This window comes from Falco punctatus (genome assembly GCF_963210335.1).
Source record: "Falco punctatus genome assembly, chromosome: 6".
NCBI lineage: Eukaryota > Metazoa > Chordata > Aves > Falconiformes > Falconidae > Falco > Falco punctatus.
The window spans coordinates 70,543,240-70,563,895 of record NC_137585.1 but is presented as its reverse complement, the minus strand read 5'-3'; the positions used below and the strand labels follow the sequence as shown (position 1 = coordinate 70,563,895).

Genomic DNA, 20,656 nt, shown 5'->3' with positions numbered 1-20,656 from the left:
AAAATACCGGCTGTGATTTGCATCTCCCCTGACTCAGTCCCCTGTCAGTGAAAAGGGAATTTACAACAGAACAAGACCCTGAAAATTCATGTAAACAAGCAGACTTTACAAAGAAGAGCAGAGAGGGAGTGATAGTTCAGGAGGACTTCAAAAGCAGCCTGCAGATGTGTCAGCCAAATGGACAAGAGGATAAAGCAATTGAGCTCTGCGTGACACCTTATGTCTCACAGCTGCCTGCAGATTTACACTCACTCATCCCAACATGACATCAGAATTCACGTTCCCCAAATTGTCTCTATTTCCCACTGAAAGCATCAACCTCTTTTATTTTTTCCATCACTCACGGGGATTTTGCCAGCCCTGGGTCCACTGTTGTCTGTGCTGTAAAATATGCCCTCTGTGCTATTTTAACACTCACCATCACGCCAGCGGGGCCCCGGACTCCCACGATGCCCTCATCACCCTGTTAGGATGGGGATGGGTAATGATGGCCATGACCAAAGAGAAATCCAGCATGCATAGTCCCAACTCTGCAAACCATCCCACTGGGAACAACAGGAATTAAGCATGCAGAAGCCCAGATCCTTGAAGGAGATGTCCAACCTCTTCATTTATACCTCCATCAGGATTAGGTGTCTTAATGCTCCTATGGATCTGGATCAAAGAGCCTAAAGGGCTTGAGATCACACACATGTCACTGCAGGTAGAAATTGCAGTGTTTAGAGAATAATGCTGTGGTCATATCAAAGCTTCAGGCTTCAGCTTCTCCTTAGTCCCTGAGAGAATCAGGCATTTCCAAGATGATCTGCACCTGATTTAGCATGATATAAATCACTCCAAAAAGTTGTCTCTTCCTCTGTTTATGTATAGATACGCCCTGGTAGGAATAGCTCAGAAGCAGCCATCTGAGGCTGGATGCCCTGCTGTGTCCCTCCCCATGATGTACTTACATCCAATGAAGGCATGGGCAGCAAGGGACAGAGGTCTGAGATGTTTTTGAGACAGAGATATTTCTTTCCCCTGATTAGAGGGCTCAGTAGCTTTTCTGCACATTCATAACTTGTTGCTGAATGTGGTTTCAGCAGGACTCACCACAATAAATTAAGGCATCCAGGAATTTACCTGGAACTCATACCATTAACTTTCAGAAGGAAGAGGCCACCAGTCAACTGCTCAACGCTAACTTGTATCTTTGGAGACCAATGTGAGGCTTATCTTCACGCCCAGGTATGGTATCCAGATGCCGCAGGCCTTGTTCTGAGCCTCCTTTAAGCGTGCTATTAGCTCCTTATAAACATTGCTATGAAGGATAGCTGTGCTGGTGGGTCTGTGAAGTCCTTTTATGACTTCCCTAGGTAGATCCTACAAGACTTACTTGTCTTTAAGATGCCTAGACTTAGGCATCATCCTGTGAGGCCAAATTTAGATCTCTCGTATAAAGCCAATGTAATTTGAGATTCTGTGATTCACTTTAGATTTATGCTGGAGTCAGAAGAGAAGAAACATTATTTCATCATTTCCTTCAGATAATGAAGCTTGAGTGAGGTTTACCCCAGACCTTTCCCAGCTGTTGACATTCTCATTAAGTGTTTTGTCTCAGGGGCCTCATTGAACAGTTCTGCTGGCAGATGGGGAGTTTGTCTAAATGGATTGCAACATAAAATCTTTTTTTTATTATTATAATAAATAATAATTTATTTGTGGAACAGCCACAGAAGCAGCAAATTGAAACATGGTCTCTGATTATGACTTAAGAGGGTCTCCCTGGATTCTTTGCCGGAAGGAGACAAAACCTTCTCAGCAGCGTGAGGAAAAGTGAACGTTGCTGCCCCAAGGATGGTGGGGGCTGGTTTCCTTCTGCCAGGACAACAGGAGGGAAGAAGGGAACGAGGATAAAAGAACTGGATGCAGATTTCTGGAGGAATGAGCTTGTGGGTAGCATCCCCAAAGCATACAAAACTGAGGTGGTTCCTCACCAATGTAGGGGTGTAGGTATTGCCTTCAGTGCTCCCATCTAGCCAGTGAGAGCACAGCCAATACAGTCCGTGGGGCAGGATTGACTTGGTCATGCAGCTGGCCAGTGTGACCTGCAATCCTTGAGAGTTATCTAATTATGGAGGGGATGCTAACTGCAACCTGCGGGCAGAGTCTGGTCAGCACCGGCTCCAGCTGGGCATAGCAGTGTACATCACCTCCAAATCTGGCTGGTGAAAAATTAGACGGCTCTGAAACCAGCGCTTTAGACATCTTTTAAGACAGGTGCCTTTAAGGAGGTGATGGTATAAAGCTGCCTCCAAAAGAGGGTAGGCTGCAAGAAGCCAAGCCAGAAACATTTATGGAGGGACCTACCCGAGGGCCAGGCAGTCCGCGAGGACCTCTTGGGCCAGCTGCTCCAACACCAATTTCTCCCTGCAGAACAGAGAACCCCGGAGGTCTCATTCACATCACACAATTGCTGATTAGTTTGGCCATGATTTAGAAGTCACAGAAAGAGTCAGGAGACTCACTTCCATTGACTTTCTGCTGCTTTCTCTGGAGGATGCTCCAGCAACCATGGGGAAGAAGGGCATGAGGATGAAAGAGGGATGAAGTAGCTGGATGGGGTTAGGGACGAGGAGCCAGGGGAGGGCAGTGGTCCCATTGCCACCCCCGGATCTTAGGTGCTTGTGACCTGCCTGGCAGATTGGCACTGACCTTGTTGCCTTTGGGTCCAGGTGTTCCAGGAATCCCCTGTAGGACAAGGAAAACAAAATAGAAGGGAAGACTTTGCTTTACAAGTCTTCAATGCTCCCCTGTCCCAGTGCTCCGAGAGAGTAAAACCACACCCAGCCCAGCTACCAGGCCCTCAACCTCTCCCCTTTGCTGCTCAAAAGACACAGGGGCAATGTACAAAAGTCACCTCTTTTCCTGGGGATCCTGATGGTCCTGCGGGCCCAGCAAATCCATGCCGGCCTCTCTTCCCACGCTCTCCCTTGAAAATAAAATCCTTTAAGGAGGAGAACACCCTGATGGGAAAGGTCCTGCTTTCCCCCATCCAGACAGAAAAAGCAGGAGCTGGTTCCCCAAGGTGTTCCCTGCACTGGCAAGCAAGCAGGAGGAATAGCCTCCTTGGGTGGGCCTCTTGTTGAGGAGAGGGGACTCCAGCTACACCGAGACCCTGAATTTAGGCACACTGCTGTCCCCCACCCCACCTCCAGCTAAGCCTCCATGTCCCTGCAATGCTGACATTCCCTGTGCTATCACCACCCCTTTTCTTCCTGGGCATCTCACCAAGTTACTTCACTAAATTTAAAAGAAGAACAGCTTGCTTGGAGTTCCACAGCTTTTTTTTTTTGTTGTTTGGTTGTTTTTTTGTTTTTTGTTTTTGTTTTGTTTTGGTTTTTTTTAACTGGAAGGACATCCCCCTGTACCAAATCTTTTGGCCTGCATTTTCCCCTAACAACATTAGTTAGTCTAATAAATTCTGTTACCTCTCCTTTTGCAACCAGGCTTTGCTCCTGCTTCACTGACTATGTATAGGCTCAGGGTCTGGGGACCTGGAGGGGTGGGGGCTTGACTTACAGTGGACACCCAGTATAGGCAGTCTCAGCAGGACCATCGTTGTTCTCACCTTGAGTTGGCTAACACAACACATGCTGTCCCCCCACTGCACACTACCTACCTTCTGTCCTGGCATGCCGGGCAGACCTGGAGCCCCTCTGTTCCCCTGTGACCCGGGGGTGCCAGCATTGCCACGAATGCCCTGGATACCCTGAGCTCCTGGAGGTCCTGGGGCCCCTGGCTCACCCTGTTGAGTGAATCACAAGGAACATGGATCTCAGGTGGGATTAACTGCCTCCCTAAAGGTCCTGGAAAAAGCCTGGGGTGTCTCCTTGAATTCACATGACCAGTACACAGAACTGGGGACATCCCCTCCAGCCCTGGTTCACAAGAGAGATCCTAGGGCTGGAGAAAGGGCCGTACCATGGCTTGCTAAGCAGGGAGCCCTTACCTGAAGACTTTCAGAGATTTCCAATGAATTCAAACCCTGCACACCTGCAACATCCCAAGGGAGCCCAGAAATGCATCTCTGCTGAGACCACAATTCCATGGATTTTTTTCACGCACATATTTCACAGCCTGATCTATTTGAGGATGTCCTTGCTCATTGCAGGGGAGGTGGACTAGATGACCTTTAAAGGTCACTTCCAACTCAAACCATTCTATGATTCTATTCTCTGGACCTCATCTGCTTTGAAATGGCCCTTTGGAGGACACAGCGCACTCCTTCTGTCCCAGACTCATGTAACGGAGTTCCTGCCTTCCCGGGCTGGGACTGGCTTTGGTGCTTTATCTTTGTAGCCGCAGCCAATTCTGTGCTCCACACCCAGTGGTGAAAAGCAAGGACTACAAAGAGAAAGACCCAGTAAAAAGCAAGTGAGATCTTTATCTAGGAGAAATGCTTACCTTAAATCCAGGTGGCCCAGCCTGACCAACAGGACCTCTGAACCCAATTCCTGGTTCTCCCTGTAAAGAGAAGGTCAGGAAAAATTAACATCACTCCTTCCACAATGGGCCCATCAAAATGAGAGCTTGTTTCATGCTGCTCTCTAGACACTTGGCTGAAGTCCCTCATAGCTGATCTTACATTGAGGGTTTCTACAGAGCCCTCACTGACCATGACATCTCCTCTAGATGATGTAAAGACTTAATCTGACCTGGAGAGACAAAGCTGCTGAGAGCATTTAATCAACTTCAAAAAAGAGGGAGCTGAGTTGCAGGAATATTATTGGAGATCATATCAGACGACTCTGGGTGAGACTCACGTCTTCCAAAACTACTCATTATAAGGTGGGTGTCCTGTCTGTGTCAGCCATCTGGAGTCCCTCCCTAGTCAAGAGAGAGATGTTGGGTCCCCACTGAGTGACTGGCCCACAGCTCAGGAGGTTACCTGGACACGTGCCCCTGAGATGGGGAAGTTTGGTATGGCAAAAGGAGGAGGGAGAGCAGGAGGCAAGCTCTCACAGTGTAAGAAAGGACACCCCTGACTGTGGTATTGATGTTGTTGTTTACCTTTTGACCATTTTCACCTCTGTCTCCTTTGGTGCCCTATGAAATAAGAAAAGAGTTACCAAGCCTGTGCAAGAGGTTATGTGAAATACCACCTCAGTGCAACCCTGCAGCAAAAGCAAAGGTTTCCAGTTGTGCACATAGCCTATGCAGCATGGAGCAACTAACTTGCCACTCTGACCTCCACCTCTTTTCACAAGAGGTGGGCAGTGGCTGCGTGACTAGGGAAAAGCCAAATGACCTAACACGGAGCCACGCTGCTCACAGGGAGGAGATGGAGTACTGGGTTAACCCAGCAGGTTTCAACTTTCCTATGGCAATCTCCAATGCTGGATTTGTGCCACTTAGCTGGTAATGCTGTCCTGCTCCAGCAGCTGATACCGAATCCACAGCTCACCTTTTCTCCAGGTTCCCCCATCTCCCCAGGCTGCCCCTGCAAGACAAAAACCAGCCACCTTCCAGCCACCTCCCCTTCCTCCCTCTTCTCATGCCTGCGTCCCCAAGATGCTGCACCACATAGGTGTTTAAATGGTCACCCATGCAAAGTACCCCTTCCCCATTGGGCTGCACCTGTGAACACCCACCCTGCCTTGTCTGCCTTTCTTCTGAATATCTGGGTCCCACCACCCTGAGTCTGCCATTTGGCCCCTGTAAACCTTTGCTGCCAAAATTGTTCACGGTGGTTTGTGTTGCCCTTCTTCCATCCTTGCCCTTGCACCAGGGCTGTCTTTGTTTGTCTGTCACCTGGTTTAGTTCATTGATCCAGCAGAAAATGAACATCAGGAAAAACCCCTGAATTTTTTGCCTTTACGCCTGAGTGTGCTAGCATTGCTGGAAGGGAGGGAACAGAAACACACAGCAAGGTTCAGGGATAAAGGTGGGACTGTCTCAATCCCAATTTACATTGCTACAGTCTCCCATAGATCCTGAAAGTCCCCTCCATCAGCACATCCCCAGTTGTCTCTCCCTTTTGAGACCCTCTTAGCACAGACAGTCTTCTCCTGGTCTGAGAGGTTCTGGCCAGAAAAGCACTATTGCTACCTTTTCTCCTTTGTCTCCACGGACTCCCGGAGCTCCCATTTCTCCCTGGAAAACAACAGGCAAACCCTTCAATTGCAAACATGCATTGCTACAAGGAATTTTTCCTTCCCTCTTTGGACCAGGTAGGTGCTGCCCTTGTTCCTGCATCAGCTTTTAGCAAACACCTGTGGAGGAACTCCTCATTTCCTGCATTCCCAGACCAGATTGGGGACATACCTGACCTCAACCCTTCTATTCTGTGCAGTGGAAATGTAGGGAGAAAACATAAATTGCAGAGTAAGGGCCAGATACAAGTGGTAAGCTGAGGGCCTCCCTGCCCCAGAACACTGCAGATGTAAAAGGATGCCATGAATTTGAGGGAGACAGGAGAAGTCCACAGAGGACAAAACTTTTGAGGCTCCCCAAAACACAAACCCCATGTTTGGATCAGCTGTGGAAGGCTCAAGCCTGGAATCTCTGCTCGTTAACAGTAGCCGAAACTGTTGATTACTACCTCTTGAACCTACTGGCCTGGCCAGTTTTCACCCATGATTCCTCAGCCTCCAAATGAGACTGTTCTGGGAGATGGACCACTATCCTGATGCCCCACAGGTGCTGTTGGGTATCTGCATTAAAAGGTGAAACAAAAGCACTGACCTTTTGGCCATGGGAAGATGGATCTGCTGGGCCACTTTCCTCCTTCTGTAAGACAAAAAAAAAATAGCACATACAAAATGGGGCTGGGAAAGGACCAGCTGCATCCTCACCACATGCAGCTGTGATAAGAGGAGTACAACATGAATGCTGTACCTTAATTCTCCTCAGGTGATGAGGGCCTGGGTAAGCCTTGAGTCAAAAAAGAAAGGAAAGTGTGAGAGCAGTTGGAGAGCAGTGGGTGCAAGGAGGTACCCAACTTGCTTTCATTATAAATTAAATTTAAATTTATTTCCACCAAGTCCTTTTCGCATGGAGATGTTAGGCAGTAAGTGTAGAAGCTGGAAGCATCTCACAGGGAAGCTGTGTGTCATCAGGGATCACGAGAACCCTATCGAAGGGCTCCTGGTTGCATACGGGGTGGCCTCCAGGCTCTGTCTGATCTGCTCCTGCCTCGACAGGACATCTGAGAGCTGGTGCTGCCCATTGCATATGGGCTGCCAGGGTCCACGAATCAAGGAATGCCCCGGTTCCAGTCTTTTGGCAATGGCACATCTGACCCACCTTAACCCTGGCCCTTTATGGAGGGCTATGAGATTATATGTTTTCTCATGATGTGGATGAGCTCAGCTCAGTGCTGCCATTCCTCCTGGGAACACAGGGTGAGGGTCACTCACTGCTTTCAAAGAAATTCATTCAAACTTAGAGGAAATCTGTTGTTCAGAGTTTTTCATCCTTAACTTCTGGAAACAGGTCTTTCTCTCTTAAATTTTGTAAAAATCAACTCTTTACACTTTCCATTTCTGGCACACTGTGTTAAAGTCAACAATGTAATTGTGCAGATGTGTCAGAAATGTATGTATTCACAAACTCACACATATATTTACACATTTAAACACACATTAAAATATCTTCTAAACTCTCAGGACACAAAACACTCTTCAGTTATGATGTTGCTTTCCCCATGAGCCAGGTTATAATGTTGCCTCATTGATTAAGTTTGATTTTCCCCACTTCGGTTTTCCAAGCATCACATTTCCCTTGCTTTCCAAGCATCATGTTTCCCTTGCCAGATACAGGGAGAACAATCTGCTGTGCCAAGAAAAAGGCTTCCATAGCAGTTGTTTATTGCTTTATTTGTTAATATTTATCACTAACCTTCACCCTCCCACTACATTCATTCATTGTGACTTTGCACAACTGGGCAACTGGGGTTTCCCTTGCATCCACCTGTTTGAAGACACCCTTGTATAGGGTCTTCACTTACCACAGATCCAGATAGGGATTTCCAAGCTCCTGGAGCACTGGGGGGATGAACCTGTGACAGAGCCAACAAGGAAGGGTCACCACCTCCTTCTGGATCGCACCGATGGCTCTGGTTTTGCACACAGGCCAGCCTGAAGCTGCTATGGTGAAATGGGGTCTTCATTGTGTGTCTCTCATGCTCTGCAGATCTCCTGGTTCTAATGTCCCTTGGGAGTGCAGAGCCATTGCCTGAATTCACATTTTCCTATGGGAAGGGAAGCGGCATCCTGCTGAGCACCTAACATTATCTATATCATCATAATAATATATATGTTATTTAGCACTGTGCAATTTTACTCCAATTTCAAAGAAATAAACCCCACTTAAAATACTGCAACTTTGAATGTTAAATGCTTCCCTGCACCAGCCATGCCCGAGTAACGCACCTGCTATGCATTTAATGTACACAGTGTATCTGACTGGAACAAGAAAACAATTAATGCCTGTTAATGTCTACATGTTGATCTGCCACTTGGTGATGTTTGCAGTGCTGATGCTTTTGGCCAATATATATTTAAGGCACACCGAGTAAACCTTGTACAAACAGTTACTAGCCTGGCTCATAAATTGTTCTTTTCCATATTAGCAATGGTAAATTATCTACTTGCTGTTGTAAACATTGTAATATTCCTAGTGGCTGAAGTGTAGAGCAATTATTCCTCGAACCACACAGTGGAAGCACTGCAGTGTAGCTTCGGCGAGTATTTTGGCATGAAAACAAAAAAGCAGCGAATTTACTTATAACAAAACACCCAAACTCCAACCCTGTAACCTGCCACGAGCACATGAAGGAGAGGGAAAAGTCAGGATGGTCTGCAGTTATTTAGCACTATTCCCGCACTTTTTGTTGTGAAAACAAAGACCTAGATTCACCTCCACTAATTTCACTTAGAAGTATGTGCAAGACTTTTAGATGGTTAAAATCAAGGGGAAGTAAATCCTAAATAAAGTACCTCCAAGAAATGCTGCTTAGTCCAGCCCTGGACATTGCACTGTCAGGTCTGCAGGGATGACAGTCCTGTTTTGTTGGATTTTATCTTGTGGGATGGTAATTTCACCTAGCGGCTAATGAACCCAGGAAGTTTCTGACTCACCAAAATATGTAAAGGGTGAAAAAATTTGATCTAATTAAAACTGAAATTCTTTACTGAAAGAAGGCAAGGATGACAGAAGGAGGAATAAAAGACAGGTCAGTACTCGAGGGGCTCCCCATCTGGGCTGTTTTTTGTGGGACAAGCTAGAGAAATACCTCCCAGTCCTATGCAAAGGTGTTCTGGGTGGGTTAGGTAGCACCATCAGATGAGACCACTTGGATGTTCCCATCCATCCTGCACTGGGTCACAGCTCATCTGTGTGCAAACCAGCTGTAAAATGCTGCTGCTCTTTAGCATGGGTCCATGTTCCATTCACAGACATGTGAATAGTGTCACAAGGCAGCGGTGAGGCAAGCCCACGGGTTGCGAAGACCTTGCTGAGCTTTTGAAGGCGACCCATCTGCATGTGATCTCATAAAGCTGCCATTTACTTGGGGTGGTAGGAAATTGCAGGGGGTAATAACTCTTTCATTCTGCAATTCCTCCGCAATTTTAGCAGTTTCCTGCTTGGAGATGCCAGCAATAAGGCATCTCAAAGAGAAGTAGAAAAGCTTCTGCTTTCTAAAGGAATGATTTACTGATGGCAGGTGACAGTGTAAAAAAGAATGAAAAAGATAGAAGGGAGAAAAGGAGGAAAGGAACAGATGAAATTAGGACAGGAAAGAGAACAGCAGAAATAAAAGGAGGAGTAAAAAAAAAAATCCTGCAAAGAAAAAGGTACAGGAAAGAGAAATAGAAAAGGGCAAGAAGGTATCAGGTAGGAAAATTAAGTGACTATGGGTTTATCCACATGGAGAGAACAAGAGGCAATTTATCTGAATTAACTGTGAAAATGAGTAAGCTTAACTGCAGGGGAGCTGGGCGATCGAGGAGGCAAGAACTGGCTAGTATGGTCCCGTAGCACCAAAGAAGTGGCTCATCTATGGAAAGAATAACCAGCCACCGCTTCTCACACAGGCACGTGTACCTGGGCTCATCCTGCCTCTTTACATCAGTTAATTTGCTTCCCCATTAACTCCTGCCAGCCAGAAATTGCATCTCTGAGATGAAGCTCTTGGGCTATTACAGGCTGCTTCTCTCTAGGGCCCTATGAACCTTTTAGCAGGTAAAATTCGTGATTACAGCTGTTGCTGATGGGAAAGCAACCGGCACCATTTCGCTCCCTTTGCATTTCCACTGAGTTCAGTTCAGCTGCAGGAGCCACCAGGGATGAGGGGATGCAGGAGCTACAAGGAGAGAGGGGCTGCTGCTGTTTCCCTGCCTCTGGACCACACTTCTTCCTCCTCTAAAGAGGGTTTTACACCAAATGTAACCAAGGAAAACATCCTTGGGGTGCAGATCCCATTGTGCTGGGGGAGGGTCTGAAGTGCCCTAAAAAACTTGTGGCAGCTGTTCTACTTTTACAAACATCCCTACCAAAATGGGGATCATTAGATATGAGAGAATGAAGAGTGGTGCTACCTGCCCATCTTTCAAACAATTATTCATTTGATGGGGAATCCTCCAGGCTGGGATTCAGGAAAAGATGTCTGGTAGTACCGAGTTATGTGATTACCCCAATAATTATTGCCAAACACCTAGATGCAGCATCTCTGTCAGATGACACTGATATTGTGTGCGCTAATCCATAGGGCTTTTGAGCACCAGACCCAACAGGGCAGGAGATCATCTCTGTGAACCCAAAGTACAAACTGTCCCCCCACCAGCCCCCCGTGCACTGCTTCTGATAACTCAGGCAGCGACAGGCAGGGAATTGTCAGGAGGGAAAAATACCATCTCCCTCCAGCCTGCTGCTGGGGTTAATCAGCTTAAACTCTGATTTCCTATTTGGATTATAAGTCTTCAGCTTCCTCCCTCTGGCTCTCCTCCTGCCTTTCACCACAAGATTCAAGAGACCTTTAACATTTAGTATCTCCTCCCGGTGAAAAATCTTCAATGCAGAAATCAAGTTATATCAGGCACCCTGAGTTTGGCTAAAAAATGTCCAGTCTTGGGTCTGTCATGATAAATGAACCTGCAAGCCACCTACAAATCAGTTTTGTGGCTCTGCTCTGCAGATCCCATGGGGCTTTTTTAAAAGAAAGTGGCATCTCAAACAGGACACAGGGATTGATTTTGGTCCTTGGGATGCAGGGATTAATTACTGAGGACAGCTCTTCTTTCTGCCCAAATGTCACATCTGGCGTGGCCACACAGTCCCCTTGACTTCCTGGTGCCATGGCTACAGTGTCTGGGCACAGGGATGCACTTAGCTCCCAGACACCAAACAAACAGGGGTCACTCCCATTCCATCAAGGAAGAAGATGCTGTGTCTGTGATGCATCTGATATATTAAATGACCCCATGCAGGGGCATGTGTGAAGCCTCGAGATGTCTGCTCACAAAAAGCATCCAGCATTGCTAAATTCCACAGTTTCCAATAGATCCACAGATTCAGGACCCTCTCTCAATTTCACGGTCTCCAGGTGTGAGTCCATAGAGACTGAGCTCTACCTGCTTTCAACAACTGGACCCCAAAAATCTCCCACCTCAGCCAGCATCATGCAACCCTATCCCCCAAGAAATGAGGGAGTTTGGGCTCTGTACTCTGTGCTTAGGGTCCCTCCCCAGCTTAACCATTCCCAGCCAAGGGAAAAGGTGCATCCAGGAGGAGAAACAAAGCTAATGGATGCTCATGGCACAGGCTGCCATCTCCAGAGCGGCAGCTTACACGCATGCACGCGTGTGTGGGGGAGTGGGTGCTTGCGTGTGTGTGTTTGTGCCGGGAGCCCTCTCGTGGCTGCTGCAACATCACTGGTTCCAGCTTTGGGATTCCATGTAGTGTTAATTTGCAGAGACAGCCAGGAGCCAGTGCTAGGAGCAGAAGCAAGTTTTCAGCAGACTACTTAAAAATCAGAGTGAGATTTCCTCCAACAGCCTCCCCACTCAGAGCTACTCTCTCATTGCTATTCCTAGAAATATCCTTGCTAATGCTGCTCCTAGCAGTAACCATGCCTGTAGTTGCAAGCAAACATCCAAGAGATTTTTACAGTCCATTTTTTAAGGCTGTTGGTATCCTGTCTCTGAGTATTTTCAAAAAGAGCATTCCCTCCATCACACAAGAGCACATCAGTATGCGAAGGTGTTCAGACAGCACTGAATGAATGCATTTTCCCTCTCTCCATCACTGGGGCTGCTGTCACTCAATGCATGGTGTTGCATGCTAGGCTGGAATATGCATTTATGGTTACAGTGATGCTCAGGCTGGAGGGTGCTGGGTTTGGTACGTGGCAGTGGAGCATGGTTTCCATTCTCAAAAGAAAACGCATGCCCAGGAGGGCAGAAAAATAAGGGTGAGATGGGATGTTAGGGCTCAGACAACCACACTACAGAAACACCACAGCTTATTGCCCATCAGCTGAAATGTGGTATCTGTTGCTACCAGCCTGGATGCACCCTCCAATTTTGCTGAAAATGATATAATGAGTCTTAGAGGTTATGTACACATGTGTTTGTAAAGCAGTTCTAACTCCTGGCTATGGAAGAAACCTCCACTTTGCAACTGTCCTTCAACTGAAGTGCAGTAACCGCTTCAACTTTTTAAGAGGCAGACCTTGAAAGAAGAGGTAGGGTAAGTCACCCTGCATCATGTTTCCTCGGGAACAGTCACCTTGGCTCAGCCCATCTACAAAGGCTTATTAAATTACAATTTGCTCTTGTTAGTGAGTCCTTAAAAAGGAGAAAGTTCCCAAATTCCTGCTTAGACACTAAAAACTCTTCTTTAAGGGAGTCAGACTCTGCACTCCAGGGCTCAGAACGGTACATACCAGGGTCTAAAAGTCTAACACTGTGCAGGGAAACGTGAGAGTCTGTGGACTATTCTAAGGCATCTGTGGAAAGTAAGAAGGAAAAGGAAATATCTTGTCAGGGGAAATACCTTAAATTCACTGTCTGGGGTCTGCACTGTCCCTGGAGTACTACAAGTCTGATTTAAAAAAGTATTGAGAATCCTCAGCTATTCAGTCAAACAAGCCCAGATAATAGGATGGATGCTGTGGCTGATGGATCCAGATTAGAAAGAGATTATCCTTTCCATTCCTCCCCCAAAAAAAAAAAAAAAAAAAAAAAAAAGTGGATAATTAACAACAAAACATTTGTCAAGGGCTCTGGGGGGTTCCCACTTCCCTGCCTGTATGCAAAGGACAAGGCTGGCCATCAGCCTCCTGCCCAGGTCCTATGTCTGAGCAGTGGTGTCCTCCGGGTAACTGCCCCAGGACTCACAGCACTGTGAGAGATGTGCGTATCAATCCCTTCCAGTCTATCACTTATCTCCACACTGGTCTACTTCCCAGAATTTCTAGGGAAGACATACATGGCTGGTGTCCTGCTGTGGTTGTCCTTCCACCCTCTCCTCCAAGGACTCAAGAAGCTCTGTGGACTGGTTTCCTTGCAGATCATCTTCTGGGTATGGTGGGGATACAGACAAGCCCTGCAGAGGGTGATGGGTAAGTGACAACAGTCCCGCTAATTACCAGAGCAGAAGGTGGAAAGCAAGACCTTTTTCCAATCTCTGGCACTGATACATGCAGACACCCTTACCCTTTCTCTAACTTAGCTTTTAACTGCATTAAAATAGAAGCAAAACTCATAGAATTGCAACAATTTGTACAATCAAGCTCTGACAAATGTAACTCCTTTGCATCTGTTAAATCAGCACAAATGGAAAAGTAATTAAAAGTCACTGAATAGTTATTTACATACACTGCTGAGAGAAGTGTTTTTCCTTCTTGAGTCTCTATCTTTCCTTCTCTCCTCAGATGTTTTCTCCAGGGACTCAGGAGGGTTCTCTAGGGATTGGTACACAGCTTCAGAACCAGCAGCAGATGGACCCTGTAGAGACCAAAGTAAGTTATTGCTTTTTCCACATCAGGATGTCATCCACAATGCATTGCTTTATCAACATTGCCATTTATGCAATACAATAGCATGCTCTGAGACAGCAGGGCAAGGCTGAAGACCCAATGTGCCAAGGCTTCTCCTGCATCTTACTTGGAAAGTGCCAGCAAGGATGGGTTGGGGCAGACTGCAAGGATCTCATACGGGTTGGAGGGCTGCTTTGCCCCCTTCACCCCCTGGTGGAAGTCCAGCCTGGATAGGCTGGCCCAGATGAGCAGACATCCCCAGCCCTTTCTGTCAGATTCAGTTGGGCTTCCAAAGCCTAACAGAGACAGCTTTGGTGCCTCTGTACTCCAAATGCCAGCATCGCTGGCTCCGGGGTGGCTGGCACACATCCAGTTTGTGTCTCTTGATACAAACACATGTATTGGTGAGCACTTCATCACCTCTCAAACCCCTAAAATGCTATCATTCAGCTTCCAATGATCCAGAAAAGCAACATGTCTCACCTGAGACAGCAGCAGGAGCCTGGAGCTGAGAGGGGATAAGCCTGTCTCACCCTAAGTGCCTGAGCAACTGGGTCACTGTTGAACCAACCACAGAGGAAGATAAAAACATCAGGAGCTGGCTCCAAACACCCCCCTCAGCTCTCGTGCTCCAGTTAGAGACAACATTTCCTACTGGTGACCTACAAGGTTTTATGGAGAGAGTCACTTCTTGGCTGTCATAAAACAAGGACAAGAAAAGCCCCACTGCAGCTGCAGGCACTATTTCCTGGACTCTCTTATCAGGACTGTCTAGTACACACAAACTAACTCCTCCAGCAGCTGAGAGGTGACCTGGATACAATCCTCTGATTTCATTCCTGGAGGTGTGCTGTACCACACTGGAACTCGGGTCCAGCATGGAGATTCAGCCTCAACATTGCTAATAAACTCCTAATTCCCATAAACACAAGCTATCTGTTACTTGCAATTGCAAAGGATGCAGGTGACTAGATAAACTCTAGCAATTAGCCTGGTAGACCAAGCAGATGAGGGCTGTGGAGTCATGGGAAGGATTCATCTCTTGGGAAACCTGAACCCAACCTGACAGCAGGATTGGATCCATCCCTGCTGGGGCAGGAGGGACACACCTACATTACAGCCTTCAAGTGAGAAGTTGCAGGGCAAGTTCAACAGATAACAGCATGGGGATGGCTTGAAACCAGCCCAAGATGTGGTGGTTTTTTTGCTCAGAAGACAAGAAGGAGTTGTGGTTGTGTGGAAAGGAAAGGAGGATGAGTATCACCAGGAGGCATCACTGGAGCATGGACTAGGAGCTCACAGGCAGCCAATACATATTTGATGTGCAATCTTTTAATATTATTGCTGCAGCAGGAACACAGATCTACACAACTATACTTCATCTGCTCTGCTCCTTATTTTCACCTTGGGGAGTCCTCCAGACACCGGCACCCTAAACTGAGCCTCCATCTCCAGGCTCTGTGCTTCTTCTGTCACCTTGGTGCTGGCCAGGGCATTGTGAGAAGTATCAAACACCAGTGAATCCTGCAACATCAAAAAGAGTGGGTTGGTGTGGCAATGACACACCTGAGCTCCCAGGACCCACACATGTGATGAGTTGGATCCTGATGGGTTATTTCTGCCCACTGTCCCACCCTTTCAGCATGCTCTGTCCCACCTGGTGGCCTTTTCTGAACCAGGATGGAGCAAGTAGTCAGTCATTCCCTGATGGTCACCTCCAAACCTTCCCTCTAAGCTAGTTCTACCTCCCTGGGATCCCTCTTGCTTTTGAGGCCACCTCTATGATCACTTCTCATGCTTGCAGCTGCTTTCATCCCCTTGCATACACACCACTCCAACAACTCCCAGTCCTCAAAGGACACAAGGAGGGGGATGGCTTTGGAGGATGGCTTCTAGCTACCTCCATCAACAACATGGGTTGACCAATTCCTTTATTTCCACTGGAAAAAAAAAAAAAAAAAAAAAAAAAAAAAAGAGTGCTCTGTAATCCCATCAGTTCAACCTGAAGATCCAAGATCCTGGTGTGAGCCATGAGCCTGTTCCAGCTTAACTCTTTCTTAGCGTGGCTGCAAGTCACCATAACCTGCCTGATGACAGAGGTGACCTTGAAGCCTTCAATGATTTGTTTCTGTTTCTCCTTTATTTCCTTCAAAGTCTGTCTGCCCCCTGAGGTTGACAGATGACAATACTCACATCATGCTTGGTAGCATGGAGAGCTGCCTGCTTTCTCCTGGAAGTCTTGTTTGTCCTGGAGCCACCCAGCTGCTGCACCAGCCCATCCAGCCCATCCCGCAGGAGTGCATTGGAGAGGTCCTTCAGCAGTGCCAGCTGCAACCAGTGGATACCATTAAGGCAGTAGCCCAGTGCCACACCACAGTGCAAGTGCAGCCACCACAAAATGACTGATGCATTTCCAGTAGCACCTGGTGAAGCAATGTGCCCCAACAGCCAGAAGCTGGTTTAAATACAGGTGACTACAGTTTGGGCATCTAGGAGCCAATTGATGGTGCTTACAAGGATGGCTTTCCCCATCCTAAATAAAACTCCTACATTTGACCAGATCAGTCAATCCCTCAACTGCCTTGGTCACATCTCCAGAGCTTACAGAAAGGAGCTAGAAGTAACAAGCACAACTGTAAGTACCTGCATGGTAGATACTAAAAGCTGAGCCTTATCACACTTCCTGAGCTTGATGGCAACCATGAGAGTGGAGAGGGAGGCCACCAGGCTAGCACTACTATATTGCACAGTGATGATTCACTACCATTTGTGTTATAAGCTAAGGAAAACTCCCAAACTAGACTTTTTTTGCTAAACATGACACGCAGTATGGCCAGAGCACCCATGGGGCTGGGTGGGTGTCCTATTGCTGGCAGTGCTGAAGTACAAGTGAATCCAGGCAGTAGCACCAAGCTCTGAACGGGTATTTGCCAAGTTTCAGTGTCACATGGGTCTCAAATCCACCATCCACCCCATAACATAGTAGCAGAAAAGCCATCCAAGAAGCATTTAAATATCTATGGTAAGCTGTAAAAGGAAAAGTAATAACCCTGCACTCTTGTGAGTGCCAGTGCTGAACCTGGGGGAGCACACATGCCTCCAGAAGGCCAGAGGGAACAGATGGAAAGACTTAATTACAATCATTGCCATGAGGAAGGTCAAAGCGTTACCTACATTGATACCATTTGCTTCAAAAAGCCTCTCCAGATCCTGAAAGAGGAAAGAAGGGTCAGAACTTCTCTCTCCTCCAGCTGGCCCTGCAGGTTGTTGATAGCTAAGCCTGGGGACACACACTGGGTCCCCTCTGCCATCCCAACCTCAGACAGAGGGAGGTGTTTCCAACATTAATATGCTCTATAATTTTTTTATTTCATTTACCTTCATTTCTACTCCTTTGCCTGGTGGACCGGGTTCTCCCTTCAAATGAACAAGAGCAACACATTAATTATTATCCCAATGAGCAGCAAGAAGAGGAAGTCTGAGGAGGAGCAAGAGTCATGTAATCTGGCCCTTTGTTCCCAGCCCATGCTGTGACCCCAGACAAATCCCCATCAGCTCAGAGAGGGGGTTTGAATCCCACCCTGCTCAATGGTCCCTTGGTCCCCCTTGAATCCCACCCTTCACTCCTCCATTGGACACAGCTGCTGGCTGCATTTCTTAGGACAGGCTTGGACCAAGAGCCAGACATGAACATCATCAAAGTGAGGTTTGGACCAGAGCCTTGCACCATCCTCTTCTCCATTTCTTGGCCATGCGCACCATCCTCTTCTCCATTTCTTGGCCATGTGCAATGTTTAAAAAGTGAAGGTTTTTGAGGCCCCTCAACGTCACTGCTGCTGTCCCTGCTGTGTCAGCTGTGCAGAGGTAGTAGGCAGCAAGGAAGTGGATGGCCAAGGTGCCCCCACAGTTGATGGTCCCTTCTGGAGGTGGTTACCGTGCTGGTGGCCCTCCCTACCGCCATGTGTGGTCTGGGTCAAATACCTGCAGTGGGTTGGACTCCCAACAGCAAGTTGCATAAACAGGCTGTCCACCTCTCCTTGCTGGGCCAGTGCCACAGATGAAACTACAGATGAACGGCAATGGCTTGGGAGGTCCAGTGCTGGGGTGAAGAACATCTGCTGAGGTGGGGGCTGACCTGCCTCTCTGATGGGCTTCATTTCACTGAAATCTGGTTTCTTTATTGACAGATTCCGGTGGAATGAAGGGCGCCAGGAAGGCCCTGATGGCACTGCAACTCCATGCCAAGGTGTGCTGGGGTAAAGGAACTGCAATGTGGGGTGCGCTGGCTGAACTCAGTATGTCTGAGGCACAGCCCATGCATGTCACCTGCATAAGTCCTTGCCTTTGCAAAGACTTGCATCTTGGACCAATGAGGAGATCTACCTGTACCCACTGATGCATTTTCCTCTCCATTAAGTGGAGGAGTTTGTTCTACCTCTAAAGATCTCTAGATGTGTGTGGTGTCAGAAGCAATTTCTCCTTCCATCTCTTTCCAATGTGTTCTTCAACTTGCAGGGGGGAGGAAAGGAAGGAAACATCCCTGAATGTTTTAGAGATTTATCCCATCTGGCTCCTCAACAACATCTTCCTACCTAAATGTTGTGTATCTGCTTAATCGAGTTGTAGGACTACAGCATCATTATGACCACAAGATGAGGAGCCCATCTCAGAAACTCTGCTTTGAAAACCCAACATTTTAGGGGGTCAGAAGAGATCTGAGATGGGTGTTCTTCCCCTCTGGTCAGCCCAGCACAATGGCACCCACACAAAAATGCCTCCATGCACTCAGGACATACCTTTGGGCCTGGAGGACCTCTTTCACCTTTCAAGCCGTCCTTCCCGCAATCCCCCTGTAAGCCAGCATGAACATGTTAGTTCTTTGTCCTGCCTAAAATTCACAGTGGAAGTGATGCATCATGTATTGAGGCATTTCTCACCCACTGGCCCATGGTGGCTCCGGAATAACAATGACTTTTCCAATTGGATCAGCCAGGCTTTTCTTGTAGCTATCTCACTGTTTCACATAATTAAATTTGGAGCAACTCTGCTCTTCAGTTGAAACGTGCTGCTTCTGCTTCTGACCTAAAGGCAGACCTGAGAGCTTTCCTGCTTTTCCTTTTCCCCCTGCTACCCAGCCTGGGCTAATAACGGTATTATCTCTCCTTGCAAACCAAACTTTGCCTCTACTTCCCTGCCATCACAGCTTGGCTGATGAAGCAACACCATTTCTTCAGTAAAGTCTGGGACTGCACGTCTTAAGTGGGGCTTGGGGAAGTGACAGAACCACTGTGATATTGCTTGCAGATCTTGTTCTCCCAGTCTGTCATGGGCTTTGCCTATGACTCAGGACTCATGAGCCCTGCAGGTAAATCAGAAAACTGGCAGGGCAAGGCCAGGTCTGCCTGCGAAGGACCCATCTAGATACACAGTCTGCGCCTCTGTGAATGAGCCTTTTCCCCCAGCCCAGCAAAATGTAGTAGGAATTGATACTGCAGCTGGTCTGCCTCCTCCACATCTGCCTCGTGTCCTTCCCTGTCCCAGCTGCAAGGTGCACAAAATAAATGGTCAAATAAATGGTCAACTCACAAACCTTGTTAAACTGAAAGAGGGAGAGAAGGCAGTTAAATACTTTTTTCACCTTCCTGGGCTCTTTGATTACTCAAATTACCCCATGACTCCACCTCTGGTTGTGGTCTGGGTTGGATCTTGGTGCTGCATGTGGCACTGTGGCCTGCACTGAACCAAACCTGCATTTATTTGCCATTTGCTTTGCCAAATGGACCACAATAAGAGTGCTGGGAGTGGGTAAGGAGCTGCTTTGATACTGATCACTACTTGAGTATCCCCCAGATAGGATTTAGGCAGGTTGGCATGAAGTCATGAGGGGCTTGGTAATATTTTCAGTGATCTTTTTCACAAGGCTGAAAAAAGGATGGAACAAATCTGTCTCTGCTATTTCTTACCACTGAAATTTCCATCTGTGTAGGATCCATGCTACTGCAATCCGAATGCTGGTACTAAATAAAAGCTCTTCCAAACCTATCCACAGTTAGAGCTATTGCTATGACAAGGATCTTCTGTAACAGCAATAGGCTTGTTGATCTGGACAATGTACTGGACTTATTCCAACGTCCAAGTCATCTTATTCCCTTTCAGCAAAGCAGTCAGTCTCACAGTGAACTTCAGCATCTGAATGGACCCCTCTGATTTCTGGGCTGAAATGATCGCTCTAGTTTGCCCTGCAGAAATTTGAAGGTTTGGAAGGAGAACCAAAGCTCACCGTGCCCTGACATCATCAAATGATGCACTGTATTTGGAGGACCTTTATTGTTGGATGTGGGAACAGCAAGAATTTGCTTAAGGAACTTGAGAGTTTTGGGTTATGTTTGCAGACTTTGACGTATAAGAGTAATAAAGCTACAAAATATACAACATGCACAAAATAATCACATATTCAGCTTCAACACACATCTTCTCCAGCAAGGAGATCTTACCTTGTCACCTTTCAGGGTGATGGTGTTCTCCAGAGAAGATATCTGCAAAACAATGGAAAAAATGCTCACAAAGTGAAGTATGATGTCTTTGATAGAGCCTCTCACCTCCATGTGCCTTTTATCCCCATTAACCTTCATC

At 47.2% G+C, this 20,656-nt stretch overlaps 1 protein-coding gene across 1 annotated transcript in view; it reads right to left on the bottom strand.

Moving 5' to 3' along the window:
* The window catches only part of LOC308066324 (uncharacterized protein), a 117,807-nt gene that overhangs the window by 33,092 nt on the left and 64,059 nt on the right, over nt 1-20,656 (bottom strand). The window contains exons 49-68 of the mRNA XM_080393454.1: nt 20,518-20,559; nt 18,820-18,873; nt 17,402-17,440; nt 17,198-17,233; nt 16,217-16,351; nt 15,428-15,547; nt 13,863-13,991; nt 13,474-13,590; nt 7,991-8,233; nt 6,584-6,915; nt 6,307-6,326; nt 6,091-6,224; nt 5,447-5,482; nt 5,053-5,088; nt 4,447-4,506; nt 3,662-3,787; nt 2,900-2,971; nt 2,695-2,730; nt 2,350-2,409; nt 419-463 (exon numbers count right to left, since the gene is read on the bottom strand). Of these exons, the coding sequence (XP_080249580.1) occupies nt 419-463; nt 2,350-2,409; nt 2,695-2,730; nt 2,900-2,971; nt 3,662-3,787; nt 4,447-4,506; nt 5,053-5,088; nt 5,447-5,482; nt 6,091-6,224; nt 6,307-6,326; nt 6,584-6,915; nt 7,991-8,233; nt 13,474-13,590; nt 13,863-13,991; nt 15,428-15,547; nt 16,217-16,351; nt 17,198-17,233; nt 17,402-17,440; nt 18,820-18,873; nt 20,518-20,559 (1,872 nt within the window). The remainder of the gene's footprint in view (nt 1-418; nt 464-2,349; nt 2,410-2,694; nt 2,731-2,899; nt 2,972-3,661; nt 3,788-4,446; nt 4,507-5,052; nt 5,089-5,446; nt 5,483-6,090; nt 6,225-6,306; nt 6,327-6,583; nt 6,916-7,990; nt 8,234-13,473; nt 13,591-13,862; nt 13,992-15,427; nt 15,548-16,216; nt 16,352-17,197; nt 17,234-17,401; nt 17,441-18,819; nt 18,874-20,517; nt 20,560-20,656) is intronic.